The sequence below is a fragment of the Halichoerus grypus genome, chromosome 7, assembly GCF_964656455.1.
Source record: "Halichoerus grypus chromosome 7, mHalGry1.hap1.1, whole genome shotgun sequence".
Lineage (NCBI taxonomy): Eukaryota > Metazoa > Chordata > Mammalia > Carnivora > Phocidae > Halichoerus > Halichoerus grypus.
Window position 1 is genome coordinate 123,790,016 of NC_135718.1, and position 14,677 is coordinate 123,804,692.

The 14,677-nt window shown below is 37.2% G+C and overlaps 1 protein-coding gene across 1 annotated transcript in view; it reads left to right on the forward strand.

Moving 5' to 3' along the window:
* Positions 1–362: 362 nt before the first annotated feature.
* CRB1 (crumbs cell polarity complex component 1) overlaps positions 363–14,677 on the forward strand; it is a 214,447-nt gene continuing 200,132 nt past the window's right edge. Inside the window, exon 1 of the mRNA XM_036109066.2 lies at positions 363–553. Coding sequence (XP_035964959.1) covers positions 484–553 — 70 coding nt within the window. The 5' untranslated portion in view covers positions 363–483. The remainder of the gene's footprint in view (positions 554–14,677) is intronic.

The following is a 14,677-nucleotide window of genomic DNA, read 5'->3' on the forward strand; positions in this document are numbered from 1 at the left end:
TAATGTGTCAAAATATCTGAGAAACATTGTTGAGTGAGAAAAGCAAGCTGCATGATAACACACATAGTATGATATCATTATTTTAAAAAAAACATGAGAAGAAAAATGATTTTTACATCTATCAACTATCATCTGTATATCTATCAAACTATGTTTGAGAATGGTATAAAGCAATCTTCACAAACAATAACAATGGAAGAAAACTATTAGAAAAGACCCAAGAGGGGGATGAATCCAGTCCAGCCTGAAAAAAATCTGCACCAGGTTTGAAAAATCACTCCATTCTCCCGTGTAAGATGCTTAGAAGCTTTTTGAATCTAAGTCCCTGTGTTTTCCAGTGAAGCAGCTGTAAGAGGCGCAGAGGCAGGGATGGCATCCGGAGACTCTGGGGCATCCGCTCATTTCTGAGTCAGACAGGGGTCACGAGCGGACTTGGACCAGAACCACCAGCAACACATCAGAGTATGTCCTCTGAATAAGACCATGGCGCTTATGAAAATTAACTACTTTCTCATCTTCTACCTCAGTTTCTCACTGCTCACCTACATAAAAAGTAAGCTTTTTCCATTTATTGAACTTTTGGCACCTTTCCTGACTTAAATATTTCTAGCAAATAGCTGATAATGTTGCATGTTCTACAGAACACAACACTTAAAAAAGACGTACAAAGAATTTGATATAAGCAAGTGTCCTGTGTTAAGTCAGTGGTACCAGCCAGTGTGAATAATATTGATTCTATGATTTCCAATAACTAGACATAGAAAATGTTCTTTTTTAACCCTTACAGTGGCAGTGAGCAGGGGGTTGAAATGGCCACATAGAAAAGAAGGTATTTTATTGTGTTTACACTTTTACAAAATAGATTTGGCACTTGATAATTGATATCCTTTAAAAGGAAGTTCATCATAAGCTATATTGCATTTTATTCCCAATACAACGTATTTATCTTCACTTTTAAAGAACTTTGTATTGCCACCTTTGCTCTCATAATCAAGCGGATAATCTCAATTTTCCCCAAAGGATAATGGTTCAAAGCACCAGAGAGAAATGGGCTTCTTTTCTATTGTGTTTGCTTCTGTTTTATAAATGAAGATACTATATTCCACAAACTTCCCCAAATAAAAAGAGAAGTAATGTTTCTAGGGTATCTTGTCAGATGTATCACAGTGTGGAAAATCAAAGGAGACTGAATGGCCTCAGCTGTGTGTTTATGAAGGACAGTAGCTACTGAATACATTTAAAATGAAGACAGGCAGAGTGTGTGCTTGTCAAAGGGGCTATGTGATTTGTGTCTGTTGAATTTGAATATCAATAAGGCAAAGCATAGAGCAGCAGCCATTGAACAAGACAACTTGGCATTAATGCACAGTGTTGTATAATCTGGGTCACCTTCTGTAGCCAGTGCGATTGTTACTTGTACAGTTTACATCTGAGCATGTATCAGAGGTTGGGCAAAGATAGGAGTAGATTCTATAGGTAGGTAGCGCAAGGCAATTACAGAAAATCCAGGTCAACTTTAAATAAATGAACAGTAAAATTTTACCTGATTGCAATACACACACACACACGGGATTTTGTTTTTTTGGTGATGTATTTGTTGAAAAGCGTTGTTATTTAAAGATTTTTTATTTCTTTCTTTTACTTATTTGACAGAGAGAGACACAGTGAGAGAGGGAACACAAGCAGGGGGAGTGGGAGAGGGAGAAGCAGACTTCCCGCGGAGCAGGGAGCCCGATGCGGGGCTCGATCCCAGGACCCTGGGACCATGACCTGAGCCGAAGGCAGACGCTTAACTACTGAGTCACCCAGGTGCCCAAAAAGGGCTGTTATTTAAATAGTTATTCATCCTCCTTGAAACTTCAAGTGGGCCCCGTGCAATGGGAAGTGAGGAAGGGAAGTGTTATGTTGAGATATACAGGTGGGGAAGAAAGGAAGCAAAAGAAAGGACACATGAAATGCAAGGTGAAGTGAGTTTACAGTACATTTTATAACAAAGAACTTGTAATGTTAATGCAATATGTATTAAAATTCCTAGCATTTGATGCAGTTAGCTTTTACGGAGATGAATATATAACCTCTAAAGCAAGCATCTCTTTTTTTAAGGGTCTTATAATTATGAACCTATAATTATATACAAATAATTCTGAGTGGGTGATTTTATTGCTACACTCTAAGTACTTTGTAATTATTTGATTTATTCTCTAGCACACTATTTCTAGAGTTTAAAAAAATCTGAAGCTTCGCTTGAATTTTTAAGCAGGCCAACTTTTACCTGTGTTAATATATTTGCTGGCAAGACATGATGATATTGCCTTCCGTGTTAAAACACTTACTTTAGATTTTTTTTTTGTACCTGACTTTAAAACTTTTACAACCTGGCCTTAGCCCTCTTTTCTACCCTTATCTTTTAGTACTCTTGAAAACGTTCCAGTCAAATGAATAAAATAATAGCTAGTTGTATAAGTTTTTTTTTTTTTTTAATTTTTTTTTTTAAAGATTTTATTTATTTATTTGACAGAGAGAATGAGAGAGAGAGCACATGAGAGGGGGGAGGGTCAGAGGGAGAAGCAGACTCCCTGCCGAGCAGGGAGCCCGATGCGGGACTCGATCCAGGGACTCCAGGATCATGACCTGAGCTGAAGGCAGTCGCTTAACCAACTGAGCAACCCAGGCGCCCCAGAATTAATTTTAGCTTCTATTTTTGGATACTTATCTAAGGTGAATCAGATTTTTCTGAAGAATTGCATTTTTTCATTTTTTTTTTTAAGAAAGTATGGAGGGGCTGAGGGAGAGGGAGACTCTTATGCAGGCTCCATGCCCAGGGTGGAGCCCCACACAGGGCTCAATCTCACAGCCCTGAGATCACGGCCTGAGCCGAAATCAAGAGTCAGATGCTTAACCGACTAAGTCACCCAGGTGCTCTGCATTCTTTTTTTCATTTTTGGTGATTTTAAAAATTATCATTAATGGTATTAAAATATCATATTTTGAAATTCAAGTGGACAAGAAAAATCAGTTTTTAGTTACCTTTTAAATGTTATCGCTGATTTCAAATAAATAAAATCTTTAAAAAAAAAAAAAAAAAGGCGGCGCCCGGGTGGCTTAGTCAGTTAAGCGTCTGCCTTCAGCTCAAGTCATGATCCGAATGTCCTGGGATGGAGCCCCGCATCAGGCTCCCTGCTCTGTGGGGAGCTTGCTTCTCCCTCTGCCTGCCGCTCCCCCTGCTTGTGCTCTTTCTCTGTCAAATAAATAAATAAAATCTTTAAAAAAATGTTACTACTGATTTATCAGGAAATCTGAGATGTCCAATTTTCTCCATTTAGAAAATGAAAATTAAAGTATATCTCTTTCCCATTCACACCATCTCTGTTCATTCTAGGTTCAGCTTTGTGATCTATACTTACATTGCACGCTGTATTTATCTTCCATGGTATCAAAATTTGGAATTATTATTTTTGTGTTGATTCATTTCTTTTTTACCTATGAGATTATACTACATGACTCTAAGGAACATGGGTGTTTTGCTAACTTATGTATCCTAAACCAGTGGGAGGCAACTGTGTAACTCAGGGTAGTCACTCATGGAACAGTTACTAAATAAATAAAAGAGGGAATTTTTATAATATTTGCTATAAGAATTGAATATCTTCCCTTTTCATGACATTTTTGCATGATTTTTAAAATTCTTACATTAACTTTTTTATAATAGACTTAATTATTTTAGAATAATTTTAAGTTCACAGAAATACTGAGAGGATGGTACAGAGGGGTCCCCTCTATCTCACACCCAGTTTCCCCTATTCTTAACATCTTACATCTGTATGGTTGATTTGTAGCAATTAATGAACCAATATTGATACATTATTAACTAAAGTCCACGGTTTATTCAGATTTCCTTAGATTTTACCAAATATCTTTTTTCTATTCCAGTGTCCCATCCAGGATACCATGTTACATTTAGTTGTCCTGTATCCTTAGGTTCCTCCTGGCAGTGACACTTCAGGACTTTCTTGTTTTTGATGACCTTGACAATTGGGAGTACTGATTAGGTATTTTATAGGATCCTCCAGTATTGGAATTTATTTGATGTTCTTTTCATGGTAAGACTGGAGTTATCGGTCATTGAGAGGAAGACCACAGAGGTAAAATATCATTCCCATTACATCATATCAAGGATACATACGATCAACATGATTTGACTATTGATGTTGACCTCAGTCACCTGGGAGGTGGTATTTGTCTGTACGCTACTCTTAGAAAGGAAGTCACTATGCCATCCCACACCTAATGAGTGGGGATTTATGTCCCCCCACTCTTGGAGGGCAGAATATCTACATAAATTATTTGGGATTCTTCTGCATGAGAGATTTGATTCTTCTTGTCCATTTATTAATTTATTCAAGTATTTATTGATATCAGCATGGACTCATGGTTATTTATTTTATACTCTGGGCTATAATCTAATACTACTTTATTTTGTTACTCAAATTGTTCCAGCTTTGGCCACTCAGAGTTCTTTCAGTTGGCTCCTGTCCTCTTTTAACTTACCCCCTGTCAATGTGAGGTGTTTTTTTTTTTCCTTTGAAAACTACCTTACTTTCTGGCTCTACAAGATGTTCCAGACTTATCTTGTGTATTTCCTGCCCCAGCCCTAGCCTAAGCCCTCATTCCAACAGGCCCTGGTTCCCTTGTACTAGAGAATGGCAAACTAAACCAAGATCTAAATGTAAGGTATGCTTGTTGCCACTGGGGTGTCATTTGTTTTAGGCCACCTTAGTTGACAGAGCATAGAAATAAATGTGTGTATGTTAATATGTGTATATATATATATATGTACATCAGTACATATTAAGCTAGATATGAGTTAATACTAATACCTCTAACTTTATTATCACATGGGTTGGATTGTCCTAGCTTCCTCCCCTGCTTATCTGTAAATTCCCACTCTAACAGTAAGAAATTTGGTTTCTACCATCTGCCATCCATTTATTTATTTAAATTCAGTAAATATAGTTTTAAAAGTACATAAAATATATAACAGCATCAAATTCTTCACCCATAATTCTGAAGAAATAACTATGAGTTTGAGTATAGCACGTATGTGTATTTCCTTTTGTCTTTAATCTTAACACTCTGCCTGTTTCTAATGCTACTTAAGTCAGTGCCTTTTCCCTCACCCCCTTCTGTGTGATTGTCTCATGCATTTATAATACAGTTAGATTGTTGTGTCACAGTCAACATTCCTTCCTGGAATCCCTTGACTTTCGAAATGATTTTTAAAATTTGCATACAATAAGGTTCTCCCATTGTGCCCTAAAGTTCTGTAGGTTTTGACAATATGATACATTGCAGTATTATACAGAATAGTTTTCCTACATTAAAATTACCTGTGCTTTACTTTTTTTTGACCCTCCTTTCCTTCCCAACCCCCAGGCAATCCCTGATCATTTTATTGCCTGTAGAATTTTGTCTTTTACAGGATGTCATATGATTGGAATCATAAAATCAGACTAGCTTCTTCCAAGTTGCAATATTCGTTTTTAGGTCCTCCATGTCTTTTTGTGACTTGACTCATTTCTTTTTATCACTGAATAATATCCTGTTGTATAGATGTACCAGTTTGTTTATTCATTTACCTATTGAAAGTTATCTTGGTTTCCTCTAGTTTTTGGCTATGGTATCAGTTTCCTTAGGCAACTGTGACAAAGTACCATAAACTGGGTGGCTTAAACAACAGACCTTTATTCTCCCATAGTTCTGGAGGCTAGAAGTCTGAAATCCAGGTGTCAGCAGGGCCATGCTCCCTCTAAGACTCTTGTATAAAATATTTGCCTCCTCCTAGCGTTTGGTGGTGGTCTTCAGTCCTTTGCATTCCTTGGCTTGCAGATGCATCACTTCAATCTTTAATTACCTGGTGTTCTCCTACTGTCTGTCTTTTCTTCTTCTTACAAAGACATCAGTCATAAAAAAAAAAAAAGATATCAGTCCTATCGGATTAGGACCCATCCTACAAACATCACCTTAACTTGATTGCAGCTACAAAGACCTTGTTTACAAAAAAGTTATAACCACAAGTTCTAGGAGTTAGGATTTCAACATATCTTCTTGCAAGGGGGCACCTGGGTGGCTCAGTTGGTTAAGCATTTGCCTTCAGCTCAGGTCATGATCCCAGGGTCCTGGAATTGAGTCCCCCATTGGGCTCCCTGCTCAGCAGAGTCTGCTTCTCCCTCTCCCTCTCCCCCTTCCCCCTGCTTATGAACACACACACACACACACACACACATACACTCTTTCTCTCTCTAAAATAAATAAAATCTTTTTAAAAAATATATCTTCTTGGGAGATACAATTCAGCCTATAATATCTACTCAATATAACTCTGATATATGATGAAACTGCTTGATTAATACCTCTTTTATTGGGCAAAATTAACTTCATATGCACACTGAATTATAAAAAGATTTTTAAAACATGTAAGTGGTCAATACAGTGTGCTCATATTTTGCTCCTATTTTTCATCTTTCTTTACACTATTCCCACCTTTTACATGTTCAACCCTCTGGCTTGAATTGAGTGCTCAGAAATCTTCTCCTTTATAGATTTGCCCTATGAAATTAAGTTAGCATCTGATTAATATTGAGAGTTGGCACTAGAATTGGGCATAAATGTGTTTCCATATTTTCTTGGGACAAATAGCTTAGCTCTTTACCTAAATAAATGTTCATTACTTTAAGCTGCTTTTCTTTCAGAAATTGTATTTGTTACTTGGGGCACCAAAAGATTACTGTGTCTTTCATTATCAATCTAAAACACTGATTATAAATTACTATGCATGCATTATTTGTTGTGTTTATTAATATGACTTTCTTTATTTTCCTCTTATGTTTTTGTCATAACAGTGAAATTAGAGAAGGAAAGTAACTCAGTCATCTAGCACTAGATCCTATTTGTTGATATTGTTAATATTTTTTAATCAATCTTCTAGAGTTTCTTTCCCAATTTAATAAAAAGCAGCGATTTTTCCAAAGTTTTACAGCAATATGTTAGGTAGGTTGTCTTATATTCGCTAGCTTTTCCTTTGTTCTCAGCAAAGTTCTGTTAAATGGAAAATTCAAGCCAAAAACAACACTAAGGGACACAGAATGAGAGAAGACACTGTGGTAGGAATGGGAAGGACTATTTAGAGCTGAATGGTTTTGGCTGCAACTGAAAGTTTCTTGGTTCTAGAGGGAAATCAAGATAAGATTAGTTGTCCCTAGCCTCAAGACAGGATAATTAATCAATGTTCAAAGTTTTTTATTCAATCACTTTATTTATTCCACAAATATCTACTAAGTCCATATGGCTGATACTGTTCAAGGCTCTGAGGATGCAGTAGTCAAAAAAGAGACCATAATCCTTGCTATTGTAAAGCTTATACTTTAATGGGGTGAGAGAGACAAAAACCAATAAGCACAATATGTAATTGTGAGCTGGCAACAGTGCTTTGGAGAAAAGCAAAGGATGAGAGAAAGAGAGCAGGTGAGATGTGAGGATATCTGGGTAAATAATATTTTGGCAAAGAAAATAGCAAGTACAAAGGTCTTGAGGCAGGAATGTGCCCATAGTGTTTGAGATATTGCAAGGTGTTCAACATAGCTGGAGGAGATTAAGCAAAATAAAGCAAAGTCATAGGAGAGGTGTCAGTTATATGTATCTATTCTTACAGTGATCCTACACAGCAGCCATTATGAAGCCAATTAAGACACCTAAGGCCAAGATAGCTTATGTAAAATATTTAAAACACAGTTCAAATATTAAATATATTTTAGGTGATAAAATAAACATTTAAACTCAGGTCTGTCAGGTTCTAAGCCTCATACTAGCTCACAAAAGCCAAAAGGTAAACATTCAGGAATTTTGCATGTCTGTTATTAAACTACTCTAGTTTGCAGGGGTGAAAGTAATTGCATCACAGAAATTTTGGCAAACACAACAAATCAGAAGGCTTTTTTAAAAATTATTATTCCTAGATCACTAAGTATCTATTTCACCTTTAAAACTTTTCCAAATTAAAAATGTTTACAGTTTCAACTGCTATCCCACTCTTGTGACTAATTTCTGCAGAGGCAGGAATTGCTCATCTGTAACCTAGATTACTCTCACTGTAGTCTTTTTGGTTCTTTACATAATTGTCCTGATAATTCCTAATGAATAGTTCTTTTCTCTAAATTCAAAATTCTTTGACCCTTTAAAATAAGCCTACTTTAGGCAAATTAGTGAGAGCAGGCGGCTAATGAGGTTGCGTTTATGGTTCAATCTCAGGACATTTCAGTCTGCTTCACGCAGAGACCAAGTCTATTCAACAAGTAATGGTCTGTCCAGTCAGTGTCAGATTTGTAGTTCTGAGCACAAGGACAGAGAATGAAAAGAACTCTTAGAAAACTGAGTTTTCAACTACTGGAAAAATCAACTGCAAGTTAGCAGCAATAGGTAGATGAATTATTGTGATTTCTTATCTTTCTATAATTTTAGTTATCTTTCCTTCTAAATGTAGTTGAAGAACAATTACTTATATTTTTAAATATGTAGCACCAACTTTTAAATACATAGAGTCAGGACATTCAGATTCAGGCCCTGGTCCATCATTATTTAGTTGCCTGTCCATAAATGCATCATTTAAGCTCACAGGTCTCTAATTTTCCTCACTTGTAAAATGAGGGGGTTAGATTATATAATTACCAAGTTTCCTTTGAGATCTACATTTTATGATTCCATGATTATTTTAAATAATTGAATCATAGAGTTTCATAAGTAAAGGGTATTTTTAGTAATCTCACCCTGTATGAACTACCTTTCACTAGGTTATGTTGCAGCAACAAACAAAGTCAATATTTGAATGGTTTAAAACAACAAAGGTTTATATTGTGTTTCCATAGTACAGTTTGACTACAACTCTACTTTGTGTCTTTTTCATTTAGGGACATAAGTGGAAGGGACGGTCCCTTCCCAGAAAATGGTGTTTTTATGGCAGAGGGAAAAGAGCAATGGTAGAACCATGTAAAGGCTCTTAAATCTTTAGCTCATATGTGACTTACATCACTTTGGCTCACATTTCATAGTCCAAAGCAGGTCAGGTAGCTAAGCCTGATGTCACTGCACAAGGGATGTATTAAGACAGAAAATATTTAAAACAAATAATATAGTCTGCTCCATTTTTTCTGTTGTTTCCAACTTCCAGGAAGATATTTCTAAACAAATTTATTTAAGTAACCATGAATATCCAAAATGAATGAATAATAAAAATTTAAATGACACTGACAAACATTTCAACAAATACTTATTAAGCAGTTAATATGAATATGGTATTGACTATAAAAAAGACCATTATCCTCTGGGCATATCCATACTATAGTGGAGTGAACAGATGTATAAAGGCTGTTCACACATTGCCAAAGAGAATAATCACACTCTGAGATATTGCCAGATGTCTGTGCACTGATCTGGGCATTCTTTCCAGATGTAGAGATAGAAAATTTAGTCCAAAAAGGTCAAACTAGTCTTGTGATATGAAGAAATATTTTCTTTTTTTTTTAAAAAAATTTTTATTTATTTGACAGAAAGAGAGACAGCAGGAGAGGGAACACAAGCAGGGGGAGTGGGAGAGGAAGAAGCAGGCTTCCCGCAGAGCAGGGAGCCCAATGTGGGACTCGATCCCAGGACCCTGGGACCATGACCTGAGCCAAAGGCAGACGCTTAACAACTGAGCCACCCAGGCGCCCCCGAAGAAATGTTTTCTGAAAGGAAATATAACCAAACTTGCCTTGAAATCACTGGCCCTAATAAAATTATACTTTGATTTTAATTTCAACTCAAATTTAGGGAATAGCTTATCTAGTTTGTATGTTATAAATTCCTATTTCTCTTTATCTTCATTTCTTTTTTTTTAAGATTTTATTTATTTATTTGAGAGAGAGCTCAAGCGGGGGTGGGGAGGAGCAGAGGGAGAGGGAGGAGGAAGCTCCCCACTGAGCAGGGAGCCCCACGACACTGACAGCGGGCTCAATCCCAGGACTCTGGGATTATGACCTGAGCCGAAGGCCGATGCTTAACTGACTGAGCCACCCAGGCATCCCTTCATCTTCATTTCATTTATCATTTGAACCTTGAAAGGAAAAACAGTTTCTCCCTCTACTCACTACCTTACTCATATCCAACACTTCAACACTTCTAGCCACCAAATGTGTGGGTTTTCCCAATTCTCTGTGGATACCAACTCGGTGTCCTATAATGTAGTTCAATTCTGACACTATTTACCTGGGGTCAGTGCAAACCCCACAGGTTAAGGGCTCTGTCCCACCAGACCACCCACCCCCACCTTTCCCACTTCATTTACCAATTGCAAGTCCAGGTTGTCACTCATGCTTCTGACAGACTGACTATAAACCAGAGGTTCCCACAACCACTTTCTCAGGCTTGATAAGTTGCTAGAGTGGTTCACAGAACTCAGAAAAAAACAGTTTACTTACCAGATTATGGACGTATTGTAAAAGGATACAGCTCTGGAACAGTTAAAGGGAAGAGATGCATAGGGCAAGGCATGGAAAATGGAAAAGGGTGCAGAGTTTTTGTACCCTTTCCAGACACCTCCACGTGTTCACCAACCCGGAAGCTCTCCAAACCCCTTCAGTTAGGATTTTTTTTTAATCAAGGCTTCATTACATTGTCATGATTGATTAAGTCATTGACCATTGGTGACTAACTCAACCTCCAGCTCTTTTCCCCTCCCCAGAGATCAGGTGATGGGGCTAAAAGTTCCAACCATCTAATTACAGGGTTGGTTCCCTAGGCAACCAGCCCCCACCCTGTGGCTATCTAGGGGCTTTCCAAAAATCACCTAATTAACAAATACTGGTGTGCTTAGAGGGCTCACTATGATTAACAAGACACTCCTTTCACCTTTATCACTCTGGAACTATTTCAGGAACTAAGGACAAAAGACCAAATATTATAAAAATGATGCTCCAATGGCTCTTAGGAAATTAGAAGAGTTTTAGTTGCTGTGTGCCAGGAACTATGGATGAAGACTTACATCACAATATCACACACCTCTACCAGAGGTTGGGTTTAAAAAAAAAAAAAAAAGAAAGAAAAAGAAAAAGCAAAGCTTTACATTTTAGGTGTCATCGCCTAAAAATTACATCAAACGCACTATTATAAGAAGCTATAGTTAAGAGATAAACTGAGGCAAATTACACATATTAAGTTTATTTGAACAAAAAATCTATTCGAATCAGGCCGTGCCAAATGGGAAATGGAGCATTTCCCTGACAAGAGCTAGGGGAAGGACTGTTACAGAGAGAAGGCGGAAGCAAAGTAAGGCAATTATTTGGCCAATGCTTAAGCTGTTGCTTTTATTTAGGAAAGCCTACTTGGCTGTTTGTGATTGGTTGTCCTTAGGTTTTGATTCCTTAACCTTGAGGCTTTCCAGGTATAGGTCTTGGTTTGTTTACGAAGGCTTGCTAAGGCATTAGGGGCACCTCAGTGTAGTCGCCTCCATGTTTAATTAATACTTTCTGGACTAAAAGCCTTAAGAAAAGTCTCTTCAATATGCCTGTTATATTACTGACTGTATCTCTACATTTTCTCCTAAGCTAATCATAAAATAATTAAAGAATTATTTTCTCTATTTATAAACTTAAATAATTATAGAAATAAACAGAAATCTTCTCCTAACTAACCTCATTATATCTAATTTATTTTGCCTCCTGGCTTCCTTTATGCAACCCTCTATGGATGGAGCACTGAAAACAGGGTATGTATGTGCATTTAATTTTCTGCTCAGCTGCAGCAGTTGGCTGACTAGCTGTTGAACTGTTTGAGGTTCTGAACAAACCCTAGAACTAAGGCAAAGTTTGTATAAACTTGCGGCTTTCTCTAGGCTTAGAAGAGCAAGAAGAGATGAGATGTGTCCATATCGAGGGACTCAGTGTCAAAAGTAGAAGCAACCCAATAAGCCCTACTCTTACCTAAAAAATTTTTTTGTTTAATGTACTTTTCAATATAGGCATATCACACATTCAGAATTTGGAAATATTGATTCCAGTATTCACGAGACCTCTTAAACATTGCACAATTTAAAACTTTTGGTCCCTCAGAATTATATAGCCCTTATAAAGATATACTAAGAGAGTTCTGCCTCCAGACTTTTGGCTTTATGAAGGAAAACATTAATATAAAATAACTGGCAATCATAAATCAGAAAACATAATCAAGGGAGGGAGATGCAAGGGGAAGATCATCAATTAAGCCTGTAAATAGTTTCCACCTGTGAGTAATGAGCTACTGCTTAAGTTATGAGAAAGAAAGGGATTAAATAAAAATTATTTATTGTGTATTCATTGATGTGAGATGGTGGGATCTGGGAGTGAATAATCAAGAAAGAATTCTTGAGCCATCTTTGGTGGTTTTATTAAAGCACGAGGACAGTACCTATGGGCAGAAAGAGTTGCACTGGGATTGTGAGCAATGGTTGATTATATACTTTCAAACTGGGAGGGGGTTAGGGATAGTGTAAGTCTCTAAGGAATTTGGAAGCAAGGTTTCCAGGACCTAAAGGGGCTAGCTGTTGTTAGGAAAAAGTCAATTACTACAGTCTAGTAAAACCTGAGTCATGAGACCCTTCAGATGTAGATCAGTGGGTCATATGCTTGGAGGATGATTGCTAACATCTATCTAAGGTTGCCTTTTGCCCTTAGCAAAGTATTAACATTGTAGCAGTTGAGTTCCTGGAGGAAGGTCACTCTGCCTGTCTGAAGTACTTATCAATGGGCTGTTAAGTTGTAAGGAAATTTAATTTTTTTCTACATTTCTTTTGCCTTTGTTATCCACGTCATTCATTACCAGTGAATGTGCTACAAGGATAATTCCAAATATCAACATACTGTATATCCTCAAAGGGAAATTTGTTGTGAGACAGATGATAGAATTTCAAAGAACCATGAACTTGGGGAATAAACTGGCTTTTAAAAAATCCAAATATCATACTGACCATGTTTTCTACCAGGCACATTTCTCTAAGGCATTTTTATTTACTCTAATAGGGAATCATTTTTTCACTTTAATATTGGAACTGCTTAGAGTATAGATTATCATAGAGATATAGCTTATTAATTCTTAGGGTCAATTATAGCCCTACCATGAATATAACCATTTATTTTTTAAATGAAGGGTAGTTTTCATGTTCTTTTTCTTGCAAACATTTCACTGAATTTTCTTACTTAACTCTTATTTGTTTTTGTTGTTTTATGGCATATCTTAACCATGATTTGTAAACTATATCAGTCAGTGAGGTTTTGTGTATAGTAATGTTTTACACAATTTAATGTGTAAAATAAACACATGGGAGGTGATTTAAGTGGTGGATTTTTATGGGTTCCAAGTCCAAATGTTATGATTCAGTTATTCCTGGGTGGGACCCAGGAATCAGTTGTTTGTTTGTTTGTTTTTTTTTAAACAAGCCTCATGTGATTCTGATGCATGTTATTCACAGACCAGACGTGTAAGAGACACTGATACATAGTTTAACAAAACAGGACCTGGGAGATTATTAATTCTCAAAGTGTGGCAAAGGCTGGTGTGAGGGAAGAAGTGGGGAGAGTAGGGGAGTAACGGGTAAGAAAAAGGCAAGAAGCAACCAAGGGTGTGGTGCGTTTGGGACCTATTAACAGAAAAATGCACCAGTGGGGCAGTGATGTGAGATAAGGGGGTGTGGGTGGGGTCCAGGTAGAAACAGGCTTTAAAGGCTATAATGAAGAGTTATCTTCTTGTCAGAGTTGCTCAAGTGTTTTCACATCAAGGCCCATAGAGAAAGGGTAATACATGCTTATCACACTTGCCCACACTGTCAAGACTGTTGACAGCCAAGGATGACCACCTGGGGCCTCCTATAGCTCTGTCATTCCTGTAACCTCTCTTTGCACACATACTGGGGAGAGCCACTAAAGAAGATGGGAAGACACTGAAGGGCTTTAAACAGGAGTGTTGAATGCTCAGCCTTGGCCTCAGTGAGGATGTACTAAGGAGGGGAAAGGCTGTAGGTAGAGAGGCTTAGCATAAAGTGATGGGGACCTGAAACAGTGTGGTCATAGCAAAGAGGAGGAAACGGGGAGGACTTAGAATACTTAGGGGGAAATTAGCTTAGCATTTGGTGAGAAATGAGTGAGAGGGAAAGGGAGTATAGTGAATGATGACTTCCAGGCTTCTAAATCTTAAATGGTATGACATCATCTCAAATAGTAAATGCAAGGAAGAGTGCAGGCTAAATACCTACAATTGAAATTTTTATTTTGAAATATAATGGGGACATTCAGGTGAAGATGTCCCTTAGGCAGTTGGAGATGCCCTTCCAAAGTTCAAGGGAGAAAGCCAATTAGGAGATGAAGATTTGAGTCCTCACTTGCTAATAACTATCACTAAGCCCATACTGTAGACGATTTACCATGATAGGAACAGAAAAAGTCTAGAGAGAAAATCTATAAAATTTTTTTACATTATGGATCAAAGCCTTAAATATGAATGTTCATACCTAATGACCCAGTAACTCTTCTAGGAAAATAATAATTGAAAATGAGGTCAAAGATTAACATGCCAAGGTAGCTATAACATTTGTATATACTGAGAAATTAGAAATAGCCCT